This window comes from Mus caroli, chromosome 17 (genome assembly GCF_900094665.2).
Source record: "Mus caroli chromosome 17, CAROLI_EIJ_v1.1, whole genome shotgun sequence".
Lineage (NCBI taxonomy): Eukaryota > Metazoa > Chordata > Mammalia > Rodentia > Muridae > Mus > Mus caroli.
The window spans coordinates 51,930,968-51,956,608 of record NC_034586.1 but is presented as its reverse complement, the minus strand read 5'-3'; the positions used below and the strand labels follow the sequence as shown (position 1 = coordinate 51,956,608).

At 40.6% G+C, this 25,641-nt stretch overlaps 1 protein-coding gene across 5 annotated transcripts in view; it reads right to left on the bottom strand.

Annotated features, from left to right (window-relative positions):
- Positions 1–25,641, bottom strand: part of St6gal2 (ST6 beta-galactoside alpha-2,6-sialyltransferase 2) — a 68,295-nt gene that overhangs the window by 29,849 nt on the left and 12,805 nt on the right. For 3 of the 5 annotated variants that reach the window (XM_021149975.2, XM_029471671.1, XM_029471673.1), the window contains exon 2: positions 380–1,373. In XM_021149975.2, the coding sequence (XP_021005634.1) occupies positions 380–1,307 (928 nt within the window). In that variant the 5' untranslated portion in view covers positions 1,308–1,373. Of the gene's footprint in view, positions 1–379; positions 1,391–17,931; positions 18,014–25,641 lie in introns of those variants that run through there. The other 2 variants (XM_029471675.1, XM_029471672.1) reach the window with 2 other exon arrangements.

Genomic DNA, 25,641 nt, shown 5'->3' with positions numbered 1-25,641 from the left:
TTGCTCACCATCCTGAAGAAGGTCCCCACTGTACACATGGGCTGTGACCCAAACGAAGGTTAGGCTAAGCCTTTCCTAGGAACGGTTTTCAGTAGCAGCCAAGCTCTCCTCAGCACCCTTAAACTTGAGTTTAGTCCTTGGGAGTTCAGTACCATCATTATCGTTCTCTTTTATGAGTGGCACCCCTAAAAGCAACCTCCAGCATACTTGACCTTAGCTCCTTTCCCCGTATTCTTTTGTTGCCCCTGATCCTGGTTGATTCTGCTCATGATGACTATGGTTCCTAAGATGGATGAAGCTTGTCTAGCATCTAGGGCACAGCCCCAGACTGGAACTAGAAGTTCAGAGAGCTCAGAAAACACTGCCCCACGGGACCCACCGATTTCCTCCCCTAAGGAAGAGTTTAGGATGGCACCAGCAGACATGACAACTGCGCAGCTGCTCAGACCGTGCGGGTGCAACTGGCTCAGAGGTACACCTGGTACCAGAGGCCGCCAGCCCAGCGCTGAGAAGGGCGCCTCTCTGCCGTCCAATGTGCGCACACGCACACGCCTGCGCATCTCGCACAGCAGCTCTGGCCCTGTACGCGTAGCCTCGCGCCGACCTCGCCTGCGGAAGCGCACTCCATGCTTGTTGAAGGACATGTAGTAGCGCATGGCCTTCTGCAGGCGCGGGTTCAACATCTTAGAGGACACGGTCCCCTTCCAGAGCCGGTACAGGAAGGCTCTGGACATGGAGGCCGACAGCATGTCGCTGTCATAGGCTTCCTCAGGCAAGCTGCCTCGCCTTGGGTGGAGCAGCTTCTGCTTGGGCTGAGCAGGTCCTGATCGCCATGATGTCTCCCCTGGAGATGGCAGCTCCAGTGCACCCTGCCTGTGGTGGTACAACTCAGGCTGATCCGCAACAAAAAAATAGCTGTCTTCCTCGGGATAGAAAGCGCTTTGTGATTTCCTCCCAACCTGGGATGTAAAAAACTCATCCCCATTGTCCAAGTCATTTTGGGCCTGATCCCATTTCTGTGGGTCCCCAGGCCAGGGGTGGAAAGGGTTCTCAGGGTGGCTGTCCAGCAGCACTTTGCTTGCATCCAAACTTCTGGGCAAAGAGGGTTCCTGCAAAGCGCCCATGATGACCCGTTGCTTGCCCTGTAGAGGCAGGAGCCCACGGCTCTCCAGGAAGGAAAAGGAGCTGGGCATAGGTGCCGCAGGATTGCTGTTGGTGAAGTAGATGAAAATTGCCAAAAAGAGGAGCCCCCAAACAAATATTCCAAAGAGCATTCGTTGTCGCCATTGCTTCAAGTGTGGTTTCATTGCAGATCTTTGGGGCCAGCACTTCCTTCACCTTGGGGTTCTAAAGCACTACAAGGTGGACAAAACCTGAAAAAGACAAGAGCCTGGTTAGCATAAGAAATCTGCTCAGACACTGCTGGGGCAGCATTTAATCAAAAGTCGACTGAAGGGGGGGGGGGGGAAATCAGAAAAACAGAATTCTCTTCTCCCCTACTCTCACTCTTGACTTCTGAAAGACAAAGGGTCACACCATCTAAGCAAAATCTTGAGAGAAATAAACGTCTCCCAAGAGACTCTGGACATGTCCGCCATTTCTAGCCTAAGCACTCTTGTGAGGGTCTATTGCTGTTCCCTCCCTTGGCATCTAACAGAATTCTATTTAGGTGAGGCAAAGTTGGAGAATAAAGTAGTTAAGTAGCCTGCTCATATCTGCTAGCAGTCCATCAAAGTCTCAGCTCATACATTTTATAGGCATCAATGGTAGGCCTAAGTTCTTCATGACCCAACTAGAACATATCAGAAATCCACCACTGTTAGTACTGAATAGAGCAATGCTGGGTGACTGTGGCTACAGGCAAATACTGCAGGGTCCTTGCTGACTTCAGTGCCCTCAAGAATTGCCCTACCCTCTGCAAGCAAGACTGAACTAGAGCCACAAAGTAAACCAAGAGAAAATACCAGCAGTTATCTTGTTGTGCTCCGGACCCTGCATTTGTACTTGTCCTGAGTTATCTCTTGATCTTTTTATCTCTGAATAAGACATAAAGCACTATTACATCCATTTCCAAATGAAGGAACAGGTCCACCGAGGTAAACCAATATGCTCACAAACACATCGAGCAAGCAATATTATGTTCAAACCCACTATGACCCTGGGGCTCACTAAACTTGGAAAGCATCTGCTCATACCTGCTCATATCTGCTCATACCTGCTCATACCTGCTCATACCTGCTCATACCTGCTCATATCTGCTCATATCTGCTCATATCTGCTCATATCTGCTCATATCTGCTTAAGGAAAGTTGTATTTTCTAGATTTAGCTTATCTGTCTGTGGTAAAGGATCATTTTCACTCAAATTGCCGCTCACTGCTATACTTTTTTGTTTCCCTCTGAACCAGAATGTAATGGCTGTGCCAGTTACTGTCAAAACTTCTCACTGCTTACTCTTTATGTCCCCACATGTCTCACCAGAAAGAGATAACAGATACTTTTCTACAGTGCAACCTGGGACCATGATTCGAAGGTCATTTTCTATGTTACTCAACTCACCTGTCCATTAAGGACACAGTCCATCATGTTTTAAGTTATAACGTCCAACAAAAAGGTCTAGGAGTCCTCTCTAGTATTTTGAGAATCAACTGGAAATCGTAACATTACCCTCTGTAACAATTATTCTATTTCCACTAAAAGTGTGGACATTGCAATTTCATTCTATCACTTACTACCCATAGGTGGTGCAAGTGAGGAGCATATTCATAAGACTTCCCTCACTTCAGATGCCAGCCTTAGGTGGGGTCACCAGGCCATGTTTCTGATGGTTCAGCTATCAAGCAGAAAATTCCCACAATATCCATTAGGTTTGATACTCTGCTATAATGAATAACAAAACCAAGCAAAATGGTATATGTAATTATCTTGGTTTTATATACACAAGACCCATGAGGTGATGAATGAAGGGATATCATTTCTAGTATACAAAAACCTCAGTAGTCATAGAGCTATATCGAATCTCACTGCCAGCATTTTACTGAGGTTGTGTTATATGGGTATTATTTCATGAATTACCAGCCTCAAGAGTAAACTCAATGCACAGCTCTCCTTTCCTTGTTGGAAGGCAATACTGAGTTCTAAGCCAAAAAATTCACATTGTTAGCCTTTCAGAAGTCCCTAACTTAAGCTTTGTAGGAACTTGTAATCATGAGCATAGTTCTATGACAGGGAATCTGAATATTTGAAACAGAGTTTCAGAAAGGTTCCTATGACAAAGACTAAAGGAGTCCTTCAGTGTTCACAGGGCGAGCTACGACTGAAAGGATGGATTTGAAAGCCTGCCTTCCTGTTTCTAAATGGGGATGGTTTCGCTACTCTGAGCTTTGAGCGGGTAACAGGAGAAAGATAAGATCATTTCAGCATTAGCCTGTGAGAACCTTTTTATATCCTACAGATAAAGGTGGGGTAGGTGGGGTGTGAGAATCAGGGGTGTAATAAAATAGAAAAAAAAAAACAGCTTTGAGCTGTTGGGAAGAAGCCAGATACCACTGGCTCCAGAAGCCAGGCCTCACGTGCTACATGAATTCATGTTGCCTTATAATTTAGTGACTGCAGGAAGCTGAGGCAAAAGAAGTCTGAAGGTGAACCTGCTGAATTACACAGAATGATTCCCGAGATCAGAGCCCGGCTTCTTTACATGAAAATGCCTAGTTCCTTGAAAATGAGAAGGGAAGCCTTTTCTGTCAAGGGAAATAATGGCTGGCACAGTAGGGAGGTAAAATAATGAGAAGATGTCTGGGGACACTCGGAAAAGAAGGTCCCACTGAGTACCCAAGGCCCTGTCCCTATTTGTTCTTTCCTTCCTGATGTGCTAGACTTGAGAAAACAGAAGAATTCCCATGATCCTCAGAGCTCACAAAAGAAGTAATAATCTCAAGGCAAAGAACAAGCAGTTCTGCATCGGGTAAGATGCACAGACCTCCTGGCACACAGTAAGTAATTATGCAGCGGAGGAAGTTTGCTGCCTCCACTCATGATCAGGCTTCAACTTTTAATAATTCAAGTCTTCCGTGCAACTTTGATGGCTGCAAGCCTTCTGTTGCTAATTAAGAGACCACCCTTCAAAATGATTACGTCTCAAAGACACTGGCAGATCCTCTGCTAGCAAAACACACATAATTCCCTCTGTTTATTCCTGGTCTCCATCAGACACATTTTATAACAGATCTAGGTCAGAAAGGTGAGGGACATTAAAGTCAAAGCATGTGTCCTGCTTCATGTGGAAGGGAAGCTCTTGTTATGCAACAGAGAGCATCCTTTTCCTATGATAGCACATCTGAACTGCTATAATGACATCACTTAAACAGAATCATCTGTTGCACTCACTGCTATAAGCCATCATTAGTGGGTATGGTATAAATGGCATCGGAGGTAGAGGAGAGGTCCATAGGCAAAGCATCTGTCCCTAGATGCCAGTGGAAAGTACTCCCTAATCAGAACTTCATGTGTATATTGTCAGTGAGGGTTAAATGACTGCCACGTTCAGCTATGGCAAGATTATCTGCATACTGGACCAGTGCAACTTACTCTGCTCTCCACAGATATGCTCAATTATTACCTAGCAGCAGGAAGATTTTGATGCCCAGGGGACTCTCTCTGTTATTGGCACTACCTCTGTCCTATGGAATTTCTATTTTTATGTAGAGAATAGATCCATAACCCCTAGAAATTATTCTTATTCCTTTGCTCATCTAGAAAGTTTGGTGGGTTTCCTTATCTAAGATATGGATTTCCTCTTCCAAACAGAGAAAATAAAAAGAGTTCAGTTGTCTTCAGGAAAATCATAATTAGACAGAAGAGTGTTTAAATTCTTCAAAGTATTCTAAAAGAGATCATATTTTCCCAAAGACATGTTGTTAGATGAAATTATGAAATGTAAACAATTCTGCAAGCTGTAAAATTCGGCATGATGCTAAGGCAGCCAAGTTTCTGTTTTGTTTAAGGACAAAGAGTTGAATTATAGTTAAAGTCTTTGCTTCTGTAATGGAATCACTCCTGAGCCCTAAGATTGACAAGTTTTATCACCAGGTTTTGTTTTTGTTTGTTTGTTTGTTTGTTTTGTTTTGATTCAGGTTTGGTGTTGATTGTTGCAGTTGTTAATATACTTTTAATACGTTTGGCATAACCCTAATGACCAGGTTTTCTGCGAGTCTCAGAAACCAAAGAGTTGTCTGGACCAAATTCAAATCTAAGATTTAACTTGTGAACTACAGAGGGACATCCATATCTAAATGGTCTCCATGACCTTTGTCCTTAAAATTAGCTCTTGTTACACACGAGAAGGCATTCCAGACATAGAGAAGGAATATAAAGTGCTCCAGTTAGGATGCATCTATTGCTTCCCAACCTCACAGGCCCCTTTACAAATGGCCCCTTTCCTTACTTCACTTTTGTAAAGGTAAGGACATGTTTAGACCACTAAATAAATACAGAAGGCTAAGAGTCCCATCCCGTTCTAAAGCCATATTCAGAAAAACAGAAGGGAAAGGCCAGCCAGATCAGGGAGTATTGTGGTGATGGGACACAAGCCCCCTTTTAAGGAGTACTCCAAATCTTTGTCTTTGGAAGAACAGTCCCCCTTGATAGAGAGGCCTCTTCTCTGTGACAGGGTGGGGTTATGAGTGAGCACAGATGTGAGGAAGGGATGACACACTCAAAGGATCTCATTTGGCAAAGGTGTTAAGTTTTCATAAGGGGTGCCAGGGCAATTAATGATAAGATACTTAGACAAGCTACAGTGGAGATGACTGCAAGCCTCCTATAGGTGGCAGCAACATATTATTCAGTCTTAAACACTCAGGGAAAGTGGATGGCCTATGGAACACTCTTAAACTGTATTTTTCAAATAAATGATTGGAACTAGTAAGATATAGCAAATGCAGGAAAGCACATGTTCCTAGTTGTTTATAGGATGGCTCTGTTGGTATATGCTTCTCAACCTACAAGGAGGGTCTGGGTTGGCTCCAGGAATGCATAAAACTAGGCATTAGGCAGTTAGGCTTTTTGCATGCCTAGTGCACTAAAGCAAACCTTGAGTACTTCAGTAAAGAGAAGGCCTGGAGATGGACACTTATGATCAGGGTGGAAGAGGGGTGATTGTCTCAAGCCTTGGGACACCTAGGCTTGTTCCTGCATGAGGATGTGTGCAGAAAACACAAAGCACAAGGATGGTAAAGGTTTGGGTTGACTCAGGGTGGGATGCTCTTACAAGATGGTGGCATACATATATTTCTAGGTCAGTTATTGTCTACAGTACAGTGTTTTTGCTGAGGAGTCAGGCAGATAGGAAATGGTTTTAAAGGGAGATTTGCATATGTGAGTCTCTCAGGCAGCTTTCAGTGGGGCAGGAGCAGGGGAAGAAAAAATGATTTCAAAAGACTATCACTGATTGTACTGTATGAAAACAACACAAGCTGCCTAGTGTGGTGTTCTTTTCTCTTTCTGAAACAGCTTTCAGACTTTGGGCACAATGTCTCTTTGTTTTATATTCATTAGCATTCAAATATTTACAGTTTGCACCAATAATGTGCCAAGGCTTGTAGTTGAAGCTGTCAATTTGATTCAGCACTGATTATCTATCTATCTATCTATCTATCTATCTATCTATCTATCTATCTATCTATCTATCTATCTATCTATCTATCCATCCATCCATCCATCCATCTATCCATCCATCCATCCATCTATCTATCTATCTATCTATCTATCTATCTATCTATCTATCTATCTATTTATTTTACTTTTTCACTTTACATCCCACTCACTGTCCCCTCCCAGTCACCCCCTCTCACAATCCTTCCTCTTACTCCTCCCCTTCTCCTCTGAGGGGGTGAGACCCCCTGGGTATCCTCACACCCTGGCACATCAAGTCTTCCAGGCTAGGCACATCCACTCCCACTGAGGCCAGACAAGGCAGGCCAACTAGAAGAACATATTAATTCCATGTATAGGAAATAACTTTTGGAATAGCCCCTGCTAGAGTTGTTCAGAACCCACATTAAGACCATCCTGCACATCTAATAGATATGTGTTAGGAGGCCTAAGTCCAGCCCATGTAAGCCCTCTGGTTGGTGGTTCAGTCTCAGAAAGCCCCAAGGGTTCAGGTTAGTTGACTTTGTTGGTCTTCTGTAGGGTTCCTATCTCTGTCAGGGCCTGCAACCCTTCCTCCTATTCTTCCATATGGGTCAAACTCCAGCCAGTGTTTGACTGTGGGTGTTGGTATCTGTCTGAGTCACCTGCTTGATGGAGCCTTAGCATAACAGAGTATCATTAATAGTCAGGGATTGGCGCCACTGTTTAACTCAGAAGATATGAAGTTGCAGACTTGAAAGATTTGCATGGACTCTTAAAATAGAATTGGGCTTGAACATAACATAGATATAGCCAAAGTTGGCTCTTAGAAGAGAGTTCTGTACAAGCATAGGCTCCCTGTTTTTTCAAAAGGCAATGTTGTAAATTTAGTTGTTACAAAGTTAACTCTTAATGATGGTTCTTAAATGCTTTAGCCTCCCTTTTAGCCCACCAACCACCAGAGGTAGTAGAAAATAAAAAATAAGGGGAAAGTGGTCCTACTTAGAAAGCTTCTTTGGAGCAACTCTTGAATGTGTTGTCTGGAAATAGGCAACTCAGTTCACAGGTTAGTAGAGGCAGCTCTATCCTCTTGCAAACACTTCACAGATACAACACTAATCCAGTTTGGCAGAGTTGGGATATCAAACAGGAGTCAGCAGCAGTGGCACTACCTAGTAGAGATAGCCAGGCCTCAGCCTGGGCTCTATTCAATAGGACGGACCAGGAGGAAAGCTAGGAGAAGTTCTCCTCTGTGTCTCCCTCAGGGAATCGAATATCAATGAAGATGCAAGACCCATAATCATTACACAGCTAGCTCTATAAGCAAGCCAAGCTCAGCCTCTGTCACTGTCTGTAGAGTCCTATTTATATTCTCCAAACATCGTATGTCCTGCACAGGTCTTGCCTCTACACATGTCTTGCCTCAGCATGTGCCTCTGTCTCAGCTGTCTCTGCCAATCAGCCTGAGTCTGAGAAAGAGCCAAGAAACTACAGCACATCACCAGAAGATTTTTGGTGCATTTCTCTCTATGGAATCCTGACAAATGCAGCTCAACTATGCAGTGTAAGGCAGACAAATACATTTATGTCATTGGTGAAGAATCCTTCATCATGTGCACTTTTGTGTGCTTGCTTTAGGAGAACATCCTTTGTCTGGTGTCTGCTTCAGTGCAACATTCCTTCACGAGTCTGCCTTAGTGTGTCCAATTTAGGAAAACACTCGTTCACACGTTAGCCCCAGCAAAACACCATCCAACCGACTCTCCAAAGACCGCTTAAGTTGCAACTTCACAGTGTAGTTTGCTCCCCATCCTAACCCAAGGGGTATCTAGAGTATCACCACAGGCATCTGATGATACAACTGTAAAGTCAGAGCCAACATCCCTGACCTAGGCATTGGGTTGAACAGAACATATGACAATGGAATCTAAGCAGAGAAAAGAAAGGGACTAGGGATATGTTTCACTGGCAAACTGCTTGCTTAGTGTGTGTAAAACCTTGGATTTAGTTAGCACTAAAGAAAATCAAATGTGATGGCTCACACCTGTAATTCCAGTACTTGGCAGGAGCTACCATGAGAATGAGAAGTTCAAGGTTGTACTTTCCTGGATACTTGGTGTGTTCAAGGTCAAACTGGACTTCATTATAAGTCCCATCTCCAAACACACGCACACACACACACACACACACACACACAATCAAAAACAAGAGCAAAGGCAAACTAGGGTTGACTAGAAGTCTCTGTGTTAAGAAAAGTGTTACTTTCTAACAGGATACTAGACTCTTAGTTTCTACACCAAACCTACAGCCATGGCTATGCTTACACAGTATTTCCTTATGAAGTGAATGAATGAAGTGGCTGACACACTCAGCACAGAGTCTAACCCACACCAAGAGCCTAGATACTTTTTAAAAAAAAAAGGTAGATTTCATATTTGTACAAATGGAAAGAGTGGCATAAAAATTTTGGGTTCTACTGTTTTCCTTTGGGTTCCTTGAGTTCACTTGAGCTAGGCATCTCCTTCTCCTTACATGACCCTACATTGAGGCATCCTTGGTTAGACAAATATCAATACCTGACTATAGCTTATAAGCACTAAAAAAATATTCCCTACATAAAGACCTGTGTTTACTGCTTCAGTCATCAATGTAAAATTACCCTAGAAGAACTGATATGTATCTTCAAATGGATTTGGGGCACTAGTCAGCTTATTATAGTTCATTCTGCTATAATTCAGTAAATATTTATTAAACTGAAGGTAGAGGTGAATGCATGTTACATGGTGTTCAGTTCTTGGAGAAGTGACTTTGTAGCAAAAGCAGGAATAGGAAGGATTGTACAGAGTCAAAGCCCCAAATCTCTCTAGAACAGAAAATTAGGTTTCTTACAAGAACCAAATAAAGAGGGCTTCAGGGAACTTGCAGAAGATTTTAGAGGCTCTGTGTGAAATTTGCTTCTCTCTCTGAAAGAGGGTTTGTTTTCAAAGATGTAAACAAAAAGTAAAAATAGAAGAAAAGTTAAATGTCTTAGTGCTATCTCCATGAGCAAATATGAAATATGACCTTAGAGAGCATCAGAGGCTAGAAAAGCAAACACACAGATTGGCCATTTATGTAACCATGTAAAATGTTACAGAACTCCATAGACTAAACACCTCTGAGGGAAGCAAAGAAATTTTAATGGATAAGAGAGAAGGGGTGTATGTGCACCATGCAGAAACATTTAAGGATCCAAAGAAGAAAAATACTGCTATCATTAAATATGAGTACATAAACTCCTTTATTGGAATCCTTTTTCTTATATGTCTAGTAGTCAATAATTTTAAATAATAAAAACAATCATAAAATTCATAAAAATGAGACAGAGGTATCATTAACTGCAATTACATTAATGAATCTATTTCCAAAGCACTTTAGGTAACAATTACTGCTAAGAGAGTAACACAAAACATAAAATGTGTAGTTTACACAAGGTTTCAGGTTTAGTCAAAACTCTAGTGAGACAATATTATCAGTGAAGAAGAGACAAACTGTGTAATCTACTGATTATGATAGTGAAGGGGGATAGCAAGATGTCTCGGTGGTTAAAGGTGATTGGCACCAAGGATGCTAACCTGATTTGAACCCTGGGACCAACAGGATGATACCAAATTGTCCTCTTACATCCATACACCTCCATCCAAATAAATGTAATTTTCTGAAGTAAATGATGGTGCAGGATTACACTGGAAGAGGCTTCAGATCCATAGCCCTCACATCTACATGAACTTGGGCAAGTTTGTACATGTTAAGCTTTATCATAGTACATAAAATAATGAGAATCTCAGCCCTATAGAGTTACAGCTTTTTACTTTCATTTTCTCTTTCTCAATTTTCCCATAATAATTATAGATACTTATGGGGCATAGTTTGATATTTCAATACACTGTGCATTTATCAGAGCATGACAATTATAATTTTTATCTCTTATCATTTCTTTCCTTGAAACATTTAGCTCCCTTCTTCTAGTTTGTTCTTCTTGATAGGAAGTGGTTTTTAAAAACAATCATTCTACTATGCTAACACATCAGTGTGCACAGTACTGTTGCTGCTTAATTTCCTAAAATGATTGATGGTTAAAGAGTGGTTATTACTTATTTGACCATCACTACATTTTCACACTGGCCCTACCCTCTTAAGGGTATTTTTTAAAGACATTTTTCTACTCTCAGAGGAGTTTTGGGAATTAATTTGGTAACTTGAGAAGCTGTCTGAAATACGAAAATCTCAACTCAATCCTATAATCTGGTCTATCTTGAACATTATGAATATATACATCAAAAGAATAAGAATTCCTTAAATTAAAATAAATAAATGACCTAACCAGAGATGGGTAAGTCCCAATGTAAAAATCACAGGAAACATGATAAACTACGGCAACAATTTAATCTGAGTGAATACAATGAAACTTCAGACAAAAGACACAAAAGAATGATTATAAAACCTTCCAAGAAATCAAACAGGACAAAAATAAACACTAGAGTGGATTCTAACACAAACATGTGAATTAAATGAGCAATTCAATACTGTACAGGAAAATAGAATTCAATAAAGAGATAGAAATAATGAACAAAAAAGCAAACTGGTAATACTGGAAATGAAAACATCAATAATGTCAACTGAAAATGCACCTCCAAAGTCTGCATGGGATAGTACAGATGGGGGTCCAAATGTGAAGCCTTAAAAATAGAAACTCAGTTAGAGCATTTAGTCAGTGATAAATGAAAATTAGTAAACATATTAACAGAGCATTGAAGATCTATGAAATATGATGGAAAGAACATACCTATGCATCACGGGCAAAGAAGAAGAGGGACTTCATGCCAAAGGCAGAGAAAACTATTTAAAAAAAAATCATAGCAGAGAATTCCCCAAATATAGGGGAAGATACCCACTCAAGTAAAGATTGAAGTAATAAGCAGAAAAAAAGAACATTTTATAGTTAAAAATATTTAATATACAGAACAAAACTTTATATTTAAATCTACAAGAGCATATAAAGGCAGGCACATGCTTTTTCTAAAGAAACTTTAAAACCCAGGAGGACTTATATTCTGAAAGAATAGACTAAAAGATTTAATGACCATCACAAAAGATGCTGTAAAGATTCCCTCAGAATGACACAGTAAGGAGGAAGCCATGATGGAAAAATAGTGAAGCAAATGAGGAATGATAAAATTCTAAAGATTACAAATAACTAGTGACAGGAGATATTAGTGACTTCAACACCCCAGGCTGAGCAACTGATAGGTCATCTAAAAATAAACAGAGAAATATGCGAGTTGAGTGGTAACAGTGATCAAATGGATCTAATAGACATCCCCAGGACATTATACACAAACAGTGCAGAACACGCTTCAGAAATTCTCTGCAATTGTTCATATGACACAAAGCAAGTCTTAATACATACAAGAAAATTGTATATTATTTGACCACAATGGGATGCTAGTAATCAACAGCAAAATTAACTACAGAATATTCACAAACTCAAGGAGGTTAATTGAATTTATTGAATGAAGAACAGGTCATTGAAAAAAAAAACAAAAAAAAGCAATTTAAGACTGATAGAAGGATGAGTACAGCATAGCAGAACCTATGTACTATATAACAAAAGAAGTTCCCAAGGAGAGAGTTCACTGCTCAAGTGTGTACATTAAAATACAGAGAGGTCTAAAATAAATACATTAATTATACACATTAAGGTCTCAGAAAATTAGTCAAATTTCAAAGCAGTATGTGGAACTAAGTATGGTTTAGGGCAAAGATTAATAGAATAGGAAAAACAATGACAATATTAACAACACCAAAACACAAAGTGTCATAGGTTATTTTTTGAAGATAAACAAGATACTAAACTCTTACCTAAAAAAGAAGAAGAAGAAGAAGAAGAAGAAGAAGAAGAAGAAGAAGAAGAAGAAGAAGAAGAAGAAGAAGAAGGAGAAGAAGGAGGAGGAAGAGGAGGAGGAGGAGGAGGAGGATGAGAAAAGGAAGAGGAGGAGGAGGAGCAGAAGGAGGAGAAGGAGAAGGAGAAGGAGAAAGGAGAAAGGAGAAGGAGAAGGAGAAGGAGAAGGAGAAGGAGAAAAGAAATAGAGAGAAAACTGTTTCAAAGGAACACACTAGCACAGATACCTATTAAATCATTACAACACACTGCGTGGGGGATGTTGGAGAGATGGCTCAGCAGTTAAAAACACTGACTATTATTTATGAGCCCCAGTTCAATTCTCAGCACCCATCTTAGCTCATAGTCATCTGTAAGTCCAGAACAAGCTCAGATGAATTCACTCTTGAATTCTAACAGAATCACAAAAGAGTAACACCAATCCATCTCAAACTATTCTGTGAAGAAGGAATGCTTCCAAACTCTTTCTAGGAAGCCAGTATTATCATGATGCCCAAACTAAATAAAGATAAAATATACAACACATGACACATTGAGGAAAATTAGGGGATGAGGAAATAGGTCATTCAGCTAAGAGCTTACGGTCATGAGAATATGAATACAATCCATGGAATCTGAAGTTAAAAATCCAGGAATATCTGTGTGCATTTGCAATCCCATCTCTGGGGATGAGGAGAAAGACAACAAAGCCTAAAATAGTAAAATGTCCTATTTCCAAAAGTAAAGTGGATGGGTCCTAAGAAATATCATTCAAGGTTTTCCTGTGGTCTACATGTACACACAAATACACATGTGTACATGTGGGGCACACACACACACACACACACACACACACACACACACACACACACTAAACCTCCCTCATGAACACAGATGCATAAACACTCAATAAAACAGTCCAAAAATTTCAAGGACACAGAATAAAGCTTATTTATCATAGTCAACTGGCTTCATTCCAGAGATACAAGGATAGGTCAATACACTCTGTCATCTTAGGTAGTAACTGTCAACAAGACAGGATCTGTTGGCAGACAGGATTTCACATATATCTGTGAGGGATTATTTAGTTTCTGATAATGCCTATAGAAGATTATCTTGACTATGTTAATTGTTATGGGAAGACCCATCTTAACTGTGGGCAAGACCACCCCTTAAAGTAAAATAATGAAAGGTATAAAATAAAAAGAGTGATTTAATCACTGGAGTTCATTGTTTTGGTGTCTATCTGTAATCTAAGTACTGGGGTACAGTTAGCCAGCCTCTGTGATAGTAGATACAATGTGACCAGGTCCTTAGAGTTCAGACTGCCTTGACTTCCATGACGTGACAGACTGTAGCTCAAATTTGGAGCTAAAAGGAACCCCTCCTCTCTTACCTTGTCTTTATAAGTTATTTTATCATTGCAATGAGGATAGAAACTAAGACATATGCAAATCAATAAATGCAATACATCACACGAATGGGCTCAAGAGTAGAGATTACATGATCTCAATAAAGGCAGATTTATCATTTGACAAAATCCAGCATCTCTTCATGACAAAAAAACACAAAGACACTAGGGATAAAATGAATGTATCTCAGCAAAATAAAGATTTTATATGACACATCTACAGCCAACATTATACTAAGTGGGGATGCTTTTAAAACAGTTCCACTACAATCAGGAACAAGAGTCTCTTCCCCCATATTCAATATAATACTTGAAATCATAGCTCTAGCAATAAGACGACTAGAGGGGTATGAAATGGATACAAACGGAGCAAAAGGAAGCCCAAGTCCCAGTAATTGTGGATGATACGATTCAATACATTAGAGACCATGAGGACTCAACCAGACTCTTGTAACTAATATATACTTGAAAGTAAATGTAACTTGAAAGCAAAGTAACAGGCTGTAAAATAAGCATGCAAAATCAGCAACCTTCTTAGATATCAAAGATGAACATACTGAGAATGAAATTAGGGGAATAATCCCATTCACAACTGTGGTGGTTTTAATAGGGTTGGCCCCCATAGACTCATGTATTTGAATGCTTGTCCCACAGGGAGTGACACTAATAGAAATGTGTCCTTGTTGGAGGAAGTGAGTCCATGTGGGAGTGAGCTTTGACTTTTGTTATACTGAAGCTACTCCCAGTATGAAATCAGAGCTCCTGGCTGCATGTAGAAGACATTCCCCACCTGACTGCCTTCAATCAACATGTAGACCTCTTGGCTCCACCAGCACCATGTGGGCCTTTGAAACTGTAAGCCAGCCCTAATTGAAAGGTAGCCTTTAGAAGAGTTGCCATGGTCTTAATGTCTCTTCATAGCAATAAAATCCTAACTAAGACAACAACAGACTCTGCCTGCCCCGCCCCCAAATAGAAAAAAAAATGACTTGGGATAAGCCTGGCCAATGAAGTTAAAACCTCTACAGTGAAAACCCAAAACCCAATAAGAAAGAAATTGAGGAAGACACTAGAAAAGGGGAATGAATGCCTCCTATGTTCATGGACTGGAAGAATGAATATTGTGAAAATGATAATCTTACCAGAAGCAACCTACAAACTCAGTGTATTTCCCATCATCCCCCACCCCAATGTTGTTATTCACAGAAAGAGAAGCATCCATGGTACTAATGCAAACAAAGAAAATCTAAAACTGACACCTATGCTGTGTGGTAGCACGTGTGCTATGTACTTATCCGCATATGTGAATATCTTGATGACCTCAATGAAACCTTTCCTGCTGCAACTGTGTTTCCTTCTTCCTCCCATCAATTCTTCCTAAACTAAAGGAGTCCTCCGCCACTGAGGCAGCATTATCCTGGTGTGATATCCTGCCACACGGTCTGCAGCCCAAACTCTTGTATATATGGGTGTGCAGAAAAAAAAAAAAAAAAAAAAAAAACAAAAAACAAAAGAAAAAACAAAACAAAACCAAAAACCAAAAAACAAGGTGCATGGTATGGCTTACCAGAGAATAGGAGAGGTCTGTTTCAGAGTGCTGTTAGACAGTCAACAGAAAGAAGTGATATTGGGGAAAACACTTTAAATTAGGGTATTTTACCAAACTCGTTCGGTTTTCATTATATAATCCACTGTCAAAAATTTAGATGCAATAAGTACATTAGAACACTGAACTATGACGTTGTGAAGGCACTAACATCTTGTCCTTAATGATGTCTCATCCGTAAAAGTCAAGGGATAAGCCCGGCATGTCTACCCAGGTAGAGACAACGAGAAAGAAACATTAAATTTATATTAATGCACACATACAAAAATATTTTGAAATGAAATATAAAATCAAGTTGAGTATTTAGTATGTAAAATAGGGCTTTGAGGACACTTCACAGTTAAGTTTTAAGTTCTGAACGCTGAGGCTCTACGCTGTCCTCACACAAACACTTGAGTAGCACTTGCTGAGAGAAGCGCTGGTCATAGTCAGCCCTACTGTGGATGGAGAAGCCCCTTGCAGTGGGCCAGGTGTTTCCTGTCCAGCAGTCTGGTTCAGTTTGCACCAGCTGTTTTTTTGTGCACAAATGTACAAGGAGTCCAGATATCCATCACTTACTCACCTACTGCCTTTATCATTCATTCTTTTTCAGAAATATGAGCACCTATGGTGAGCACAATGCTGAGCAGATAAAGAACATCTGGCCTTCCGTATCCAAACATTTAGCATTTACGAAGAAAATTAACTGCAGATTGAAAATAATTTGGGAAGATAATTGTGTCTCTACTGAGCACATATAGGCCTTTTATCCCCTTGTCATTCTCTAACAAATACAGAATAGCAAGTATCCACTCATACTAAATTGGGTGTTGTAAATCACCTAGATGATTAACATATGTAAGAAGGTGTATCCTTTGTAGATGCTGCACCATTTTACATAAGGTACTTGTGCATCCACAGATATTCACAACCATGAAAGTCCTATAATACTCCTGTCCAGTGACCAAAGAAAGATTAACTTTTTCTAATGGAACAGACAGTGATATGGGAAAAAACCAGATCTTAATTACATATGTTTCATACTGTATAGTCTTCACTGATCCCTTATTGCTGGAAAGAGAGTATAGAAACTGAAACAGAAGAGTCAGATGCAGCCAAAGGTCTTGAAAGAACACACCCTATGCTTAAGTAACTCCCACACAGTAGCACTACTGTGCTGTTCTGGCTCCTTCCTCAACCCCTGTTGCCCAATCCTACTCATGCTGTCACATGGAGTTTGCACAGGTTTTTTCCTTTACCTGAGTCCTTCCTTCTCTAGACTGACCTGGCTGTCTCTAGGTTTTACTCAAATGGAAATGCTTTCCCAATTCTCTTGTGCTCTGTCTTGCCAGGCTTTGTTTTAATTTTTGACCCTGACAATGAACTTATGTTTGTTGCCCACATTTCTTCTCTAGTGAGTATAGACTCCCCTGTAGACTCATCCTCAGTGCCTAGGACAGTACTCCGGGGAAGGAAGTTGGAAATGAAAGAAGTGGCTTTACATAAGACTCGTGGACTTAATTCTATCCAGGGAAGGTCATAAGGAGACTGAAGTATGTAACTTGAGAAGAAATGGATGGTGAAAAGTTAGATTCATGAATGGATTTTAAGTTGGGGAACCTCAGCAATGAAGAGTTAAGGCAGCTAAGAGCTAGACATGGTGCACTGTAATTTCATAAATTTCTGGTTTATGTAACATCCCCTATAAAGGATTTAGTCACCTGTTACCAAACCCATGAACACATAGTGAATTGGATGCGCTGGCATCTGTAAAGCATATTATCGGCTTTTGGTAATGTCAAGCCCGTCATGACACTTGTGTTGGGGACACACTAACACAGCAGATTGCAGTGCTCCCTCTGGATCTCAGGAGAGACCCTTCCCTACAAATGATTTTTGTTAAAACTCCTTTGAAACACTGCACCTATGACTTTCAGAAGTCTAATCTGTGATATATAGGATTAGAAAATAGAGAGAATAATAATACAGGCACAACTTTGACCAGTGACACAGAATAGGCTGGGGGCAAGTGGCGGCGGGTGGGCGGGGGGGAGGGGGGCTTTAATCTGCTCTTGATACATTAGTGATAGAAGTAAAAGGACAACAGAAAGATAAGGCCATGGATATGGTTAGATAACCAAACTCTGCAGTAAACCTCTCCAGGATGATACAGGATACAGCACAGCAAAGATGAAGAAAGATATCATGGTCTCTTCAAACTACAGAATTCAAGACTTCCTATCCATCAGTGGTAAAAACAGGGCTTTTTCTGAGGCCCACCCTTTTTCTTTATTGTAAAGCTCTCTGGCCTGTGCATAGAAATTGCTCCCCTGCCCTGTGAGGATAAAGATCATTCATAAATACACGGAAATGTTAATATACTCACAGAAAATTTGATTAAGTATCTAAAATTCAAAATGTGCCAATAGTTGAAACTTTGAGGGGCAGCCCTATCGCACAAGCAGAAATGTCCATCCTTGACTTCTGTGAGTGCCTGTGGTAAAAATGAAAGGACACTAAAAATCTGCCACGAAATTGCCTTCATTCTGTCTGCAAGGTGCACACAAGACAAAACACTTCCATGTTTAGATATGGGACTCTTCCCCCGAGTCTCTTTATGCACATTTTAAAAATCCAAAATCAAAACCATCTGAAATCTGACACATATTTGGTTTCAATCACTTTAAACAAAAGTGTACACACCATACACACACAAGCACATACATACACCTTTGGAATTTGCTAAATGCACAGATAATATGCAAATGGGTGGGAATTAAATAGATGATATAAAATAGACTTATCTTCCTCAGTTATAGGATTAGTGAAGAAAATCTGTAAGAGTCTTCATGACATTTGAGCCACTTGAATGCATTCCATAAATAAGTGAAACAGCTTATGTTTATTATGTCATACTCTCAACTAAGTATATAAATGACATTCAATTAATGTATGTATCTGAATATAATATCCACGGTGAGTACACTACACAGTTTTGCAGCAGAATTTATTTATTCACTCAGTAAGTATCCTTTGCAATCCACTTATGTTCAGACATAAAATTACTAGATATCATTCTATATGTGACACAGAGACTAATGAAGTGCTTAAGCCACTGCCAAGCAACCGAAGAGCAACCCTGATTTTCATGAGTTGCCTCTAACGCCAATTTGCCTTTGCTCATTTTATTTCTGCTCTTGGAAATATTGAAATAAAAGCCTTTTTCTTTCCTCTACAAATGTTTGCAGCATCTATTTTACATCAAGTTTAACACAGCCTTATCTACACTAAAAATACACACGTGCTAGATTGGTTTTTGAAAAAGGAAAAATGTTTATGATGTCTATCAAAGAAACAGAATTCATCAGTTGAGTTTGACTTAAAGTGTCAGATGAGCTGGATAAAAATCTGTTTCTACAATTCATTTCTGAGCAATGTAAGGTTATTTCTTTCCTTCCAAAGAAAAAATACACGCACACACACACACACACACACACCCAAATGTTCTGGCTCTTTCAGAATGTAATGCTCAAGTCATGAATGGCTACTTCAAGTTTACAGCACATTACACAGTTTCTAGCTTGATTGCCTCTTTTGTTAGAATGAAATTTTAGTTTCAGTTCTTCAATAAGATAAAGTATCAGATCTAAATAGAATCAACAGGGAAGCAGGGGGAGATGAATGGAAACTGCTTTCTAACCAAGGGACACATGCAGTATGTGGGGCAAGCATCCCCAGCCAGATACAGACAGTCATGCAAACAAAAAAAAATGTGACCAAATGTTGAGCTAACCAAATTGCTGAACTATTTAAATATAAAGGATTTGACTGGCAAATTGCATTACCATTGTCCCAGATCCCAAATAAACAAATGTAAGGGTAGAACCATGGATATGTGACTTACATGCAAATATTTTGCCTTAGACCAAAGAACATGCTATCAGTGGAGTTATAGATTTTGGAGCAGACATTACAAAATTCCAACATTCTCTTCTTTAGAGAGAGAGGGGGGGAAGAGAGAGAATTATACAAGGTTACCCAGCTAGCTGGATGCAGATAAAATGAAAGCACCAATATCTGGAATTGTGTTCATTCTCTTATCCTCAGTTTTATTCTGGCACCAAGCAATGGAAAAAAAAAGACAGAAGTGCTTAAAGATTTCATAACTCTAATCTGTGTATATGAACCCATCATCCAATGATGCTGGCTAGATGAGACCATTGGTGGTGTTCCAGGGCACAGTCATATGTCACTTAATGATAAAGGTACACTCTGCGAAAAGTACCACTAGTTATGTTCAAGGCTGTGTCTAAACCTTACTATGTACTTACATTAACTGAGATGGCTATGATTGTCCCTAGGTGTTCTAACTTCAAAGGGTTCACTCTCACATAATGCAGTTTCCCTGTGGGTAGAAAGGTTACAAGGTGAATGCAGCTTATGATCTAATTCCTTTATGAATTATTATTAGCAAAGAGGAACTATTCCAAAAGAACTTATGAGTTGAAAGCACTGTGTTTGTAAGGCTGGTCCTGATGTAGACCACCATGTGGTAACATCCTTACAACACTTTGGCCATGCTGAGGCTGTGTGCACCCAAGAAAAGCACATTAGCAAAGAATCTAGAGGTCTGGGTCTAGTGTTGGCCAATGAGGAGACCTGGTGCTGCTTTATTAACCTGAGCTAGTAGAAGATGAGTTTTCCATGAGGCCTTTTCTGGAGTGTTTGACACTTCCAGTATCCACTCTATTTGAGAAAACTGAATTTTCCTCTCCCAGAAGGTATAAGTAGCACTCGGTTGTTAACCTTTACCTTAGTGGTTAGGTTTTACTCTTTGATTCATCCACTCATTCGTCTTTTAAAAGATAACAAAATAAAATATAAAATATATGAAACACTTCATGAATTTGCATGTTATCCTGGTGCAGGGCCAAAAAAAAAAAAAAAAAGTTCTCTCAGCTGTAAGCTAAGAAGAATAATTAACGGCTTGCAGCCTCTCACAGCAACTGTCACGATGATCCATTCAGACTGCGTGTAAAGTGAAGAGGAACAGGGAAGATGATTACCATCGATTGAATCCTTCCTTTTCACCTGGATAGCCGAGAAGCTGTAAAACAGCACTTACCCAGGTGTGATTCCTGATGCTGCCTTGGAATCTCTAAGCAGATGTGTTTAAAAAGCACCATCCCATGTTCTCCTCAAGACTCACTAGATAAGGATGACCATCCAGGAGCCTCCCTAGGAAATCTTTACACTTGAGCAGATGCTTGAGCGAAATCTAGAAGAAGATGAGTTCCAGGTGTTGCTTCAGTTGGTTTAGGATTCTGGAAAGTTTCCCACAGTATGTTGAACAGAAAAACATCCATATAATGACTGAAATTAACAAACTACTCACAGATGCCAGTCTGACCACAATCTGTGAACTCCCAGTACTCCTACCCAAACCAGCTTCTCCCTTCAACCCGAGAGACTGCACAGGATTCCAGGCACATATCTACTGATTTGCATGAGTTGTTTCCCTAAGACTTTTCCTGGCCTTCCTAAATTCTTCCTCTGCTCACAGTACTTCACAAGCAAATACCTCCCATGGTAAGGCTGTAAAGATAAAACACGTGCCTAGTACATGTATGGCCTTAAATGCCATCTTCTATATCATACAACAACAACAACAACAACAACACTAAATACATTCATATTCCCATTGACTAAAGCGGAGATAATGAAATTTGAGTCACGAATATCTGGATTCAAACAAACTTCTAACTTAGGACTTTCTGTGGTCATTTTCATTTATTAAGTTTATCAAAATTATTAAGCCATAGGGCAGCTTCTCCAATTGCAAGAGCAATGTAATCTCAAACAGTTTAATTCATCTAGAAGAGGATTTTAATCAGACTTCAAACAAAAGGCAATTAAAAGTTTCACCGAGGACCAATGTCCAAGGAATGACATCAACTTTTCCTTTTCATGTTCTCTAATGGCGTCTCTAATGGCCACAGTAGCTACACCTTGTAACAAATTATCCAAAAGGAATTTATATTCCAACTCTGCAGTTTACTGAGGGTTTTTTTTTTGGGGGGGGGGGGAGGTTACCAGATTCTTATGGAGACAGAGGCAGGCAAAGACACCTGACTGTTAGCATTTGCACATCTTTCTTTATTATCCTCAGATAATTTCAAACTAGCAATGTGATGTCACTAAACAGAACATAGAAGAAATCTACAAATACACATTGCTATAGATAGCATGTATAAGAAATAGCATTGTCTAAGAGTATATGAGATGTCAGCAGGGCCGAGACACTTGGTTTGTCTTTTGTATAGTCCCCTGGAACCACAGGCTTGGAAGGCTCACACTAGCTAAAGCCTTCCCGCTGCTGTCTGAAAATTTTATTCTGCAGATAATGTGAATTGGAAGAGAAAGAAACAAGGCACCTGAGCAGAGTAGATCCTAGGAATGCGTGAATTGTGCATCCACCCGATCGTTGCCCCCATTCACTTCTCAACTGACTGCCTTACGGCAAGAGGGGACCCAACTGCCAAAGAGACCATGCTTTCTGCTAGAATCAGGTGCTGCTTCCACAGCAGAACTAAACAGATATACTGCAAAGGACCCAGGGACCCTCCTGCCCTTTCTTACTTTTTTTTTCTCTCTCAGTCAACTACATGCACTAAAGAGTAAACCATAAACAGAGAGTCCTACCTTGCTTTCAGGAACTTATTTCCTAGCATCCCACATACAACCCTTGTAAATGGCAGCCTAGTGTCCCAAGTAGAGTGAATCTAAAGTTAGTCTGCATTGGCACAAGGCAATTCAGCTTCTCAACAATAGACTCCTCAGCGTCCAGAGTTGTCCACTGCTGTTCCAAGGTTAGAGATGAATCTGGACTCCTGAAGGCACACAACTCATCCCCTTCACCTGCTCTGATTTTCTGTGTATCTTTCAGCTGAGCTTTGTCACCCACTCCCTGCGTGCTAGATACACCTAACTCTGCCACACAGGGCACATCAGCCTAACCTGCAACTTCAGAAAGAAGTATGATAAAGTCACTTCTGATAACCTCAATGAAAACAAAAAGTTTTCATTTACATGGCAAGTTTCACATAACCTCAAGGCCTCTCTCTGGCTCATCTCATATTTAATGACCTCTCTGCCCAGAGGCTGTACATCCTGGCAGGTCTGATCTTTTAGAGAACTAAAAGTACAAACAGGAAAGAGGGTTTTGAAAAGTGCCCTTGGTGGCTAAGAGGCATTGAGTTTCAAATGGTTGTTTGCACCGAGGACCAGATGTGCACTGGAGGTAAGGGATTAAAACTGTGCACTGAAGTTCCAAGGGGGAAAGAAAAATTGAGGATTTCTACCACAAGCCCAATCACAAGTCCCTTCACAGAACAAGGCATTACCCAGAGTTAATGTGGAACAAAAATGCCATGTGGCTTAACGGAGCCTGCTGAAGCCATATGGACTAGATCACAGTCAACTCTGTCTCCTTTGACTATTTTGCTATGTTTCAAATGAGAGCAAGGGCACTGACCTTGAGTCCTGTGCAGGTATTATGGCTAACCCCCCAATACTGCTTGTCACAAAATTCTTATGTTACAGAGGTGGGACTTGAAGTTTAGAATGTACTTAATGGTTTATTATTTTGTTGGTTTTGTTTTCATTTACTTTAAGAGAAAAAGAAGAGGAAGAAGAGAAGGAGGGAAAGGATGAAGAGGAGCAACAACAATAACCAAATGGGGAGGAGGTGATCCACAAATCTCTTGAAGGCAGCGCCCTGGGATTTGAGCCTGTAACTGCTGAATTGAGCCTGGGCCTCTCCCATGGCTGCCCTCTACAGCTTCCAAAGCATTTTCACAGGTGGGAGAACTAAATGACAAGGTTTCTGATGAAATGTTTCATTCTGACCTCAGCTACACTGAAAATAAAACTTCATAGGTCATATTTTTAAAAACTGACAATAGTAAACAAAGTATGTGCAGGTCCCAAAGCAACAGTAATGTTGCTGGCCAACTTTCCTGGAGGTTACTGTCATGACTCAAGTACTCCTGTGGTGGACTGGAGAAAGACAGCAGAGCAGCAAGAATTTCCAGGGGAGGGAGAAGGGAGACTGAGACTTCTGTGGAGAAATTTAATATAAAGAATGCCATCCACCCATCCACAAAGAGTTGACTGAACTGACCACTTATCTTTGTTCTTAGGAAAGAAATTTCCAACCTTCAAATGTGCTTTCTTACTCCCAAATGCATTACTTATGGCTGGAAAGTAAGAATCAGTGGAAAAACAAAGTGACAGAGTGCATTACTTTCTATTGTACTTTCTACTTCCTGGTAGTAAGTTTAAAGAATGTAGGGGCTAGAGAGAGAGATGGCTCAGCAGGTAAGAACACTGGCTGCTCTTGCAGAGAACCCAGGTTTGGTTTCAAGCATCCAAATCAAGACTCAGAACTATGTATAACACCAGTCCTAAGAGATCCAGTGCCCTCTTCTGACCTTCACAGGCACCAGGTGTGGCCAAACAATAATACATGTAAAGGAATGTAGGTGTTAAGAAACTCACTGTTACTATGACATATTTTCTGTGATAAAACACCATAACCAAAGCAAATTGGGGAGGAAAGGGTTGGTTTCAGCTTGCAGTTTATAGACTGTCATGAAGGGAAGTCAGGCAAGGAACTCAAAGTAGAAAGCTAGGGGCAGGGAGAAATGCTGCTTACCGGCTTGTTCATCCTGGATTGCTCAGTTTGCTTTCTTACACACCACAGGATCACCTGCCCAAGGGTAGCACATCTCCTAAAAGGTCAGGCTTTTCCATATCAATCATTAATCAAGAAAACTACCTCACAGACTTGCCTCCAGAACAAATTTGATGAAAACATATCATCAGTTGAGGTCCCCCCCCCCCACTACCCAGATTAGCCCAGCCTGTGTTTAGTTTGGGAAACAAACAAACAAACAAACTGCTGATCAGCACATCCCTCATATCTGTGAGGGGGCACTGAATAGGTACTAATAAGAAAGCTAGTTAAACAAATTCTCATGATTGAAGGACTTTGAAAGGAGATATGTTGCAGGGAAAAAGAAGGTGGATCCAGGAGTTATGAGCAAGGAGGACAGGAAGCAGCTGAAGAGCCCTAGAATTTCCACCAGGAAGGGAGGCAGCTGGACTGGGCAGCTTCCATGTGCAGAGCTCAACATTGAGATACTCTGAGAAAACCAACTTGATGCCAATGTGAGAACTTTTTCACTATAGGCAGAAACTACACCTTGTCTCACCATTTCCCCCCAGGAGCTCTCAAACTATCACCCTCTCAAGTCCTTAGATAGTGCTTAAGCTTCCTTTCCTAGGAAGTTCCAAACTGAGGGGGAAGAAGAGGAGCACCATAATTTCCTGTTCATTCGTCTGATACTAAGAGAAAGACCCACTGATGATTTAAAAAGTTTCTAAACTCCCCTCCCATTTTCTAGCCTCTGGGCAGTAAGGGGTCCTCAAAGCTACCAGTTAAGTCTTTCCTGGACATCACAGAGCCTAGAGAAGACAGAGCAGTTGCTTGCTTTTAAAGCCTTCTCATTAACTCCACAGCTAAGCTCTGTACTTGATACAGCAGGACCCAATTTGTCAGCAGATATGGGGCTGATGATGCCCTCCATCATAGGTTGGAAGGAGCATAGAACAGAACACCCTGCCCTAGAGGTTCATAACCTCAGGCCTGGTACAGACAAGCTTCTATTTGTGAAGAATGTTAGGAGGCAAACCTCAATAGAAGCACCTTTGCACTACACCTGAGGTGGCCGAAGGACATAACTAACAGTTGTGGCTTCTAGGAGCTCCTCTCCAGAACAATAGCAAAATGTTGCAGGCCAGCTCGACACAGCTGTCACCTAGAAGTCCCTGGACTTTGCCCTGGATTCTTCTATACAGACATTCCTCTGGGTAAAATTGGAAAGGAGACGATGGCAGGAGGATCACACACAAACACAAATACAGAGAACGAGAGGGAGAGGGGGGAGAGAGAGGGAAGAGAGGAGAGAGAGAGAGAAGAAGAAGAAGAAAAAGAAGAAGAAGAAGAAGAAGAAGAAGAAGAAGAAGAAGAAGA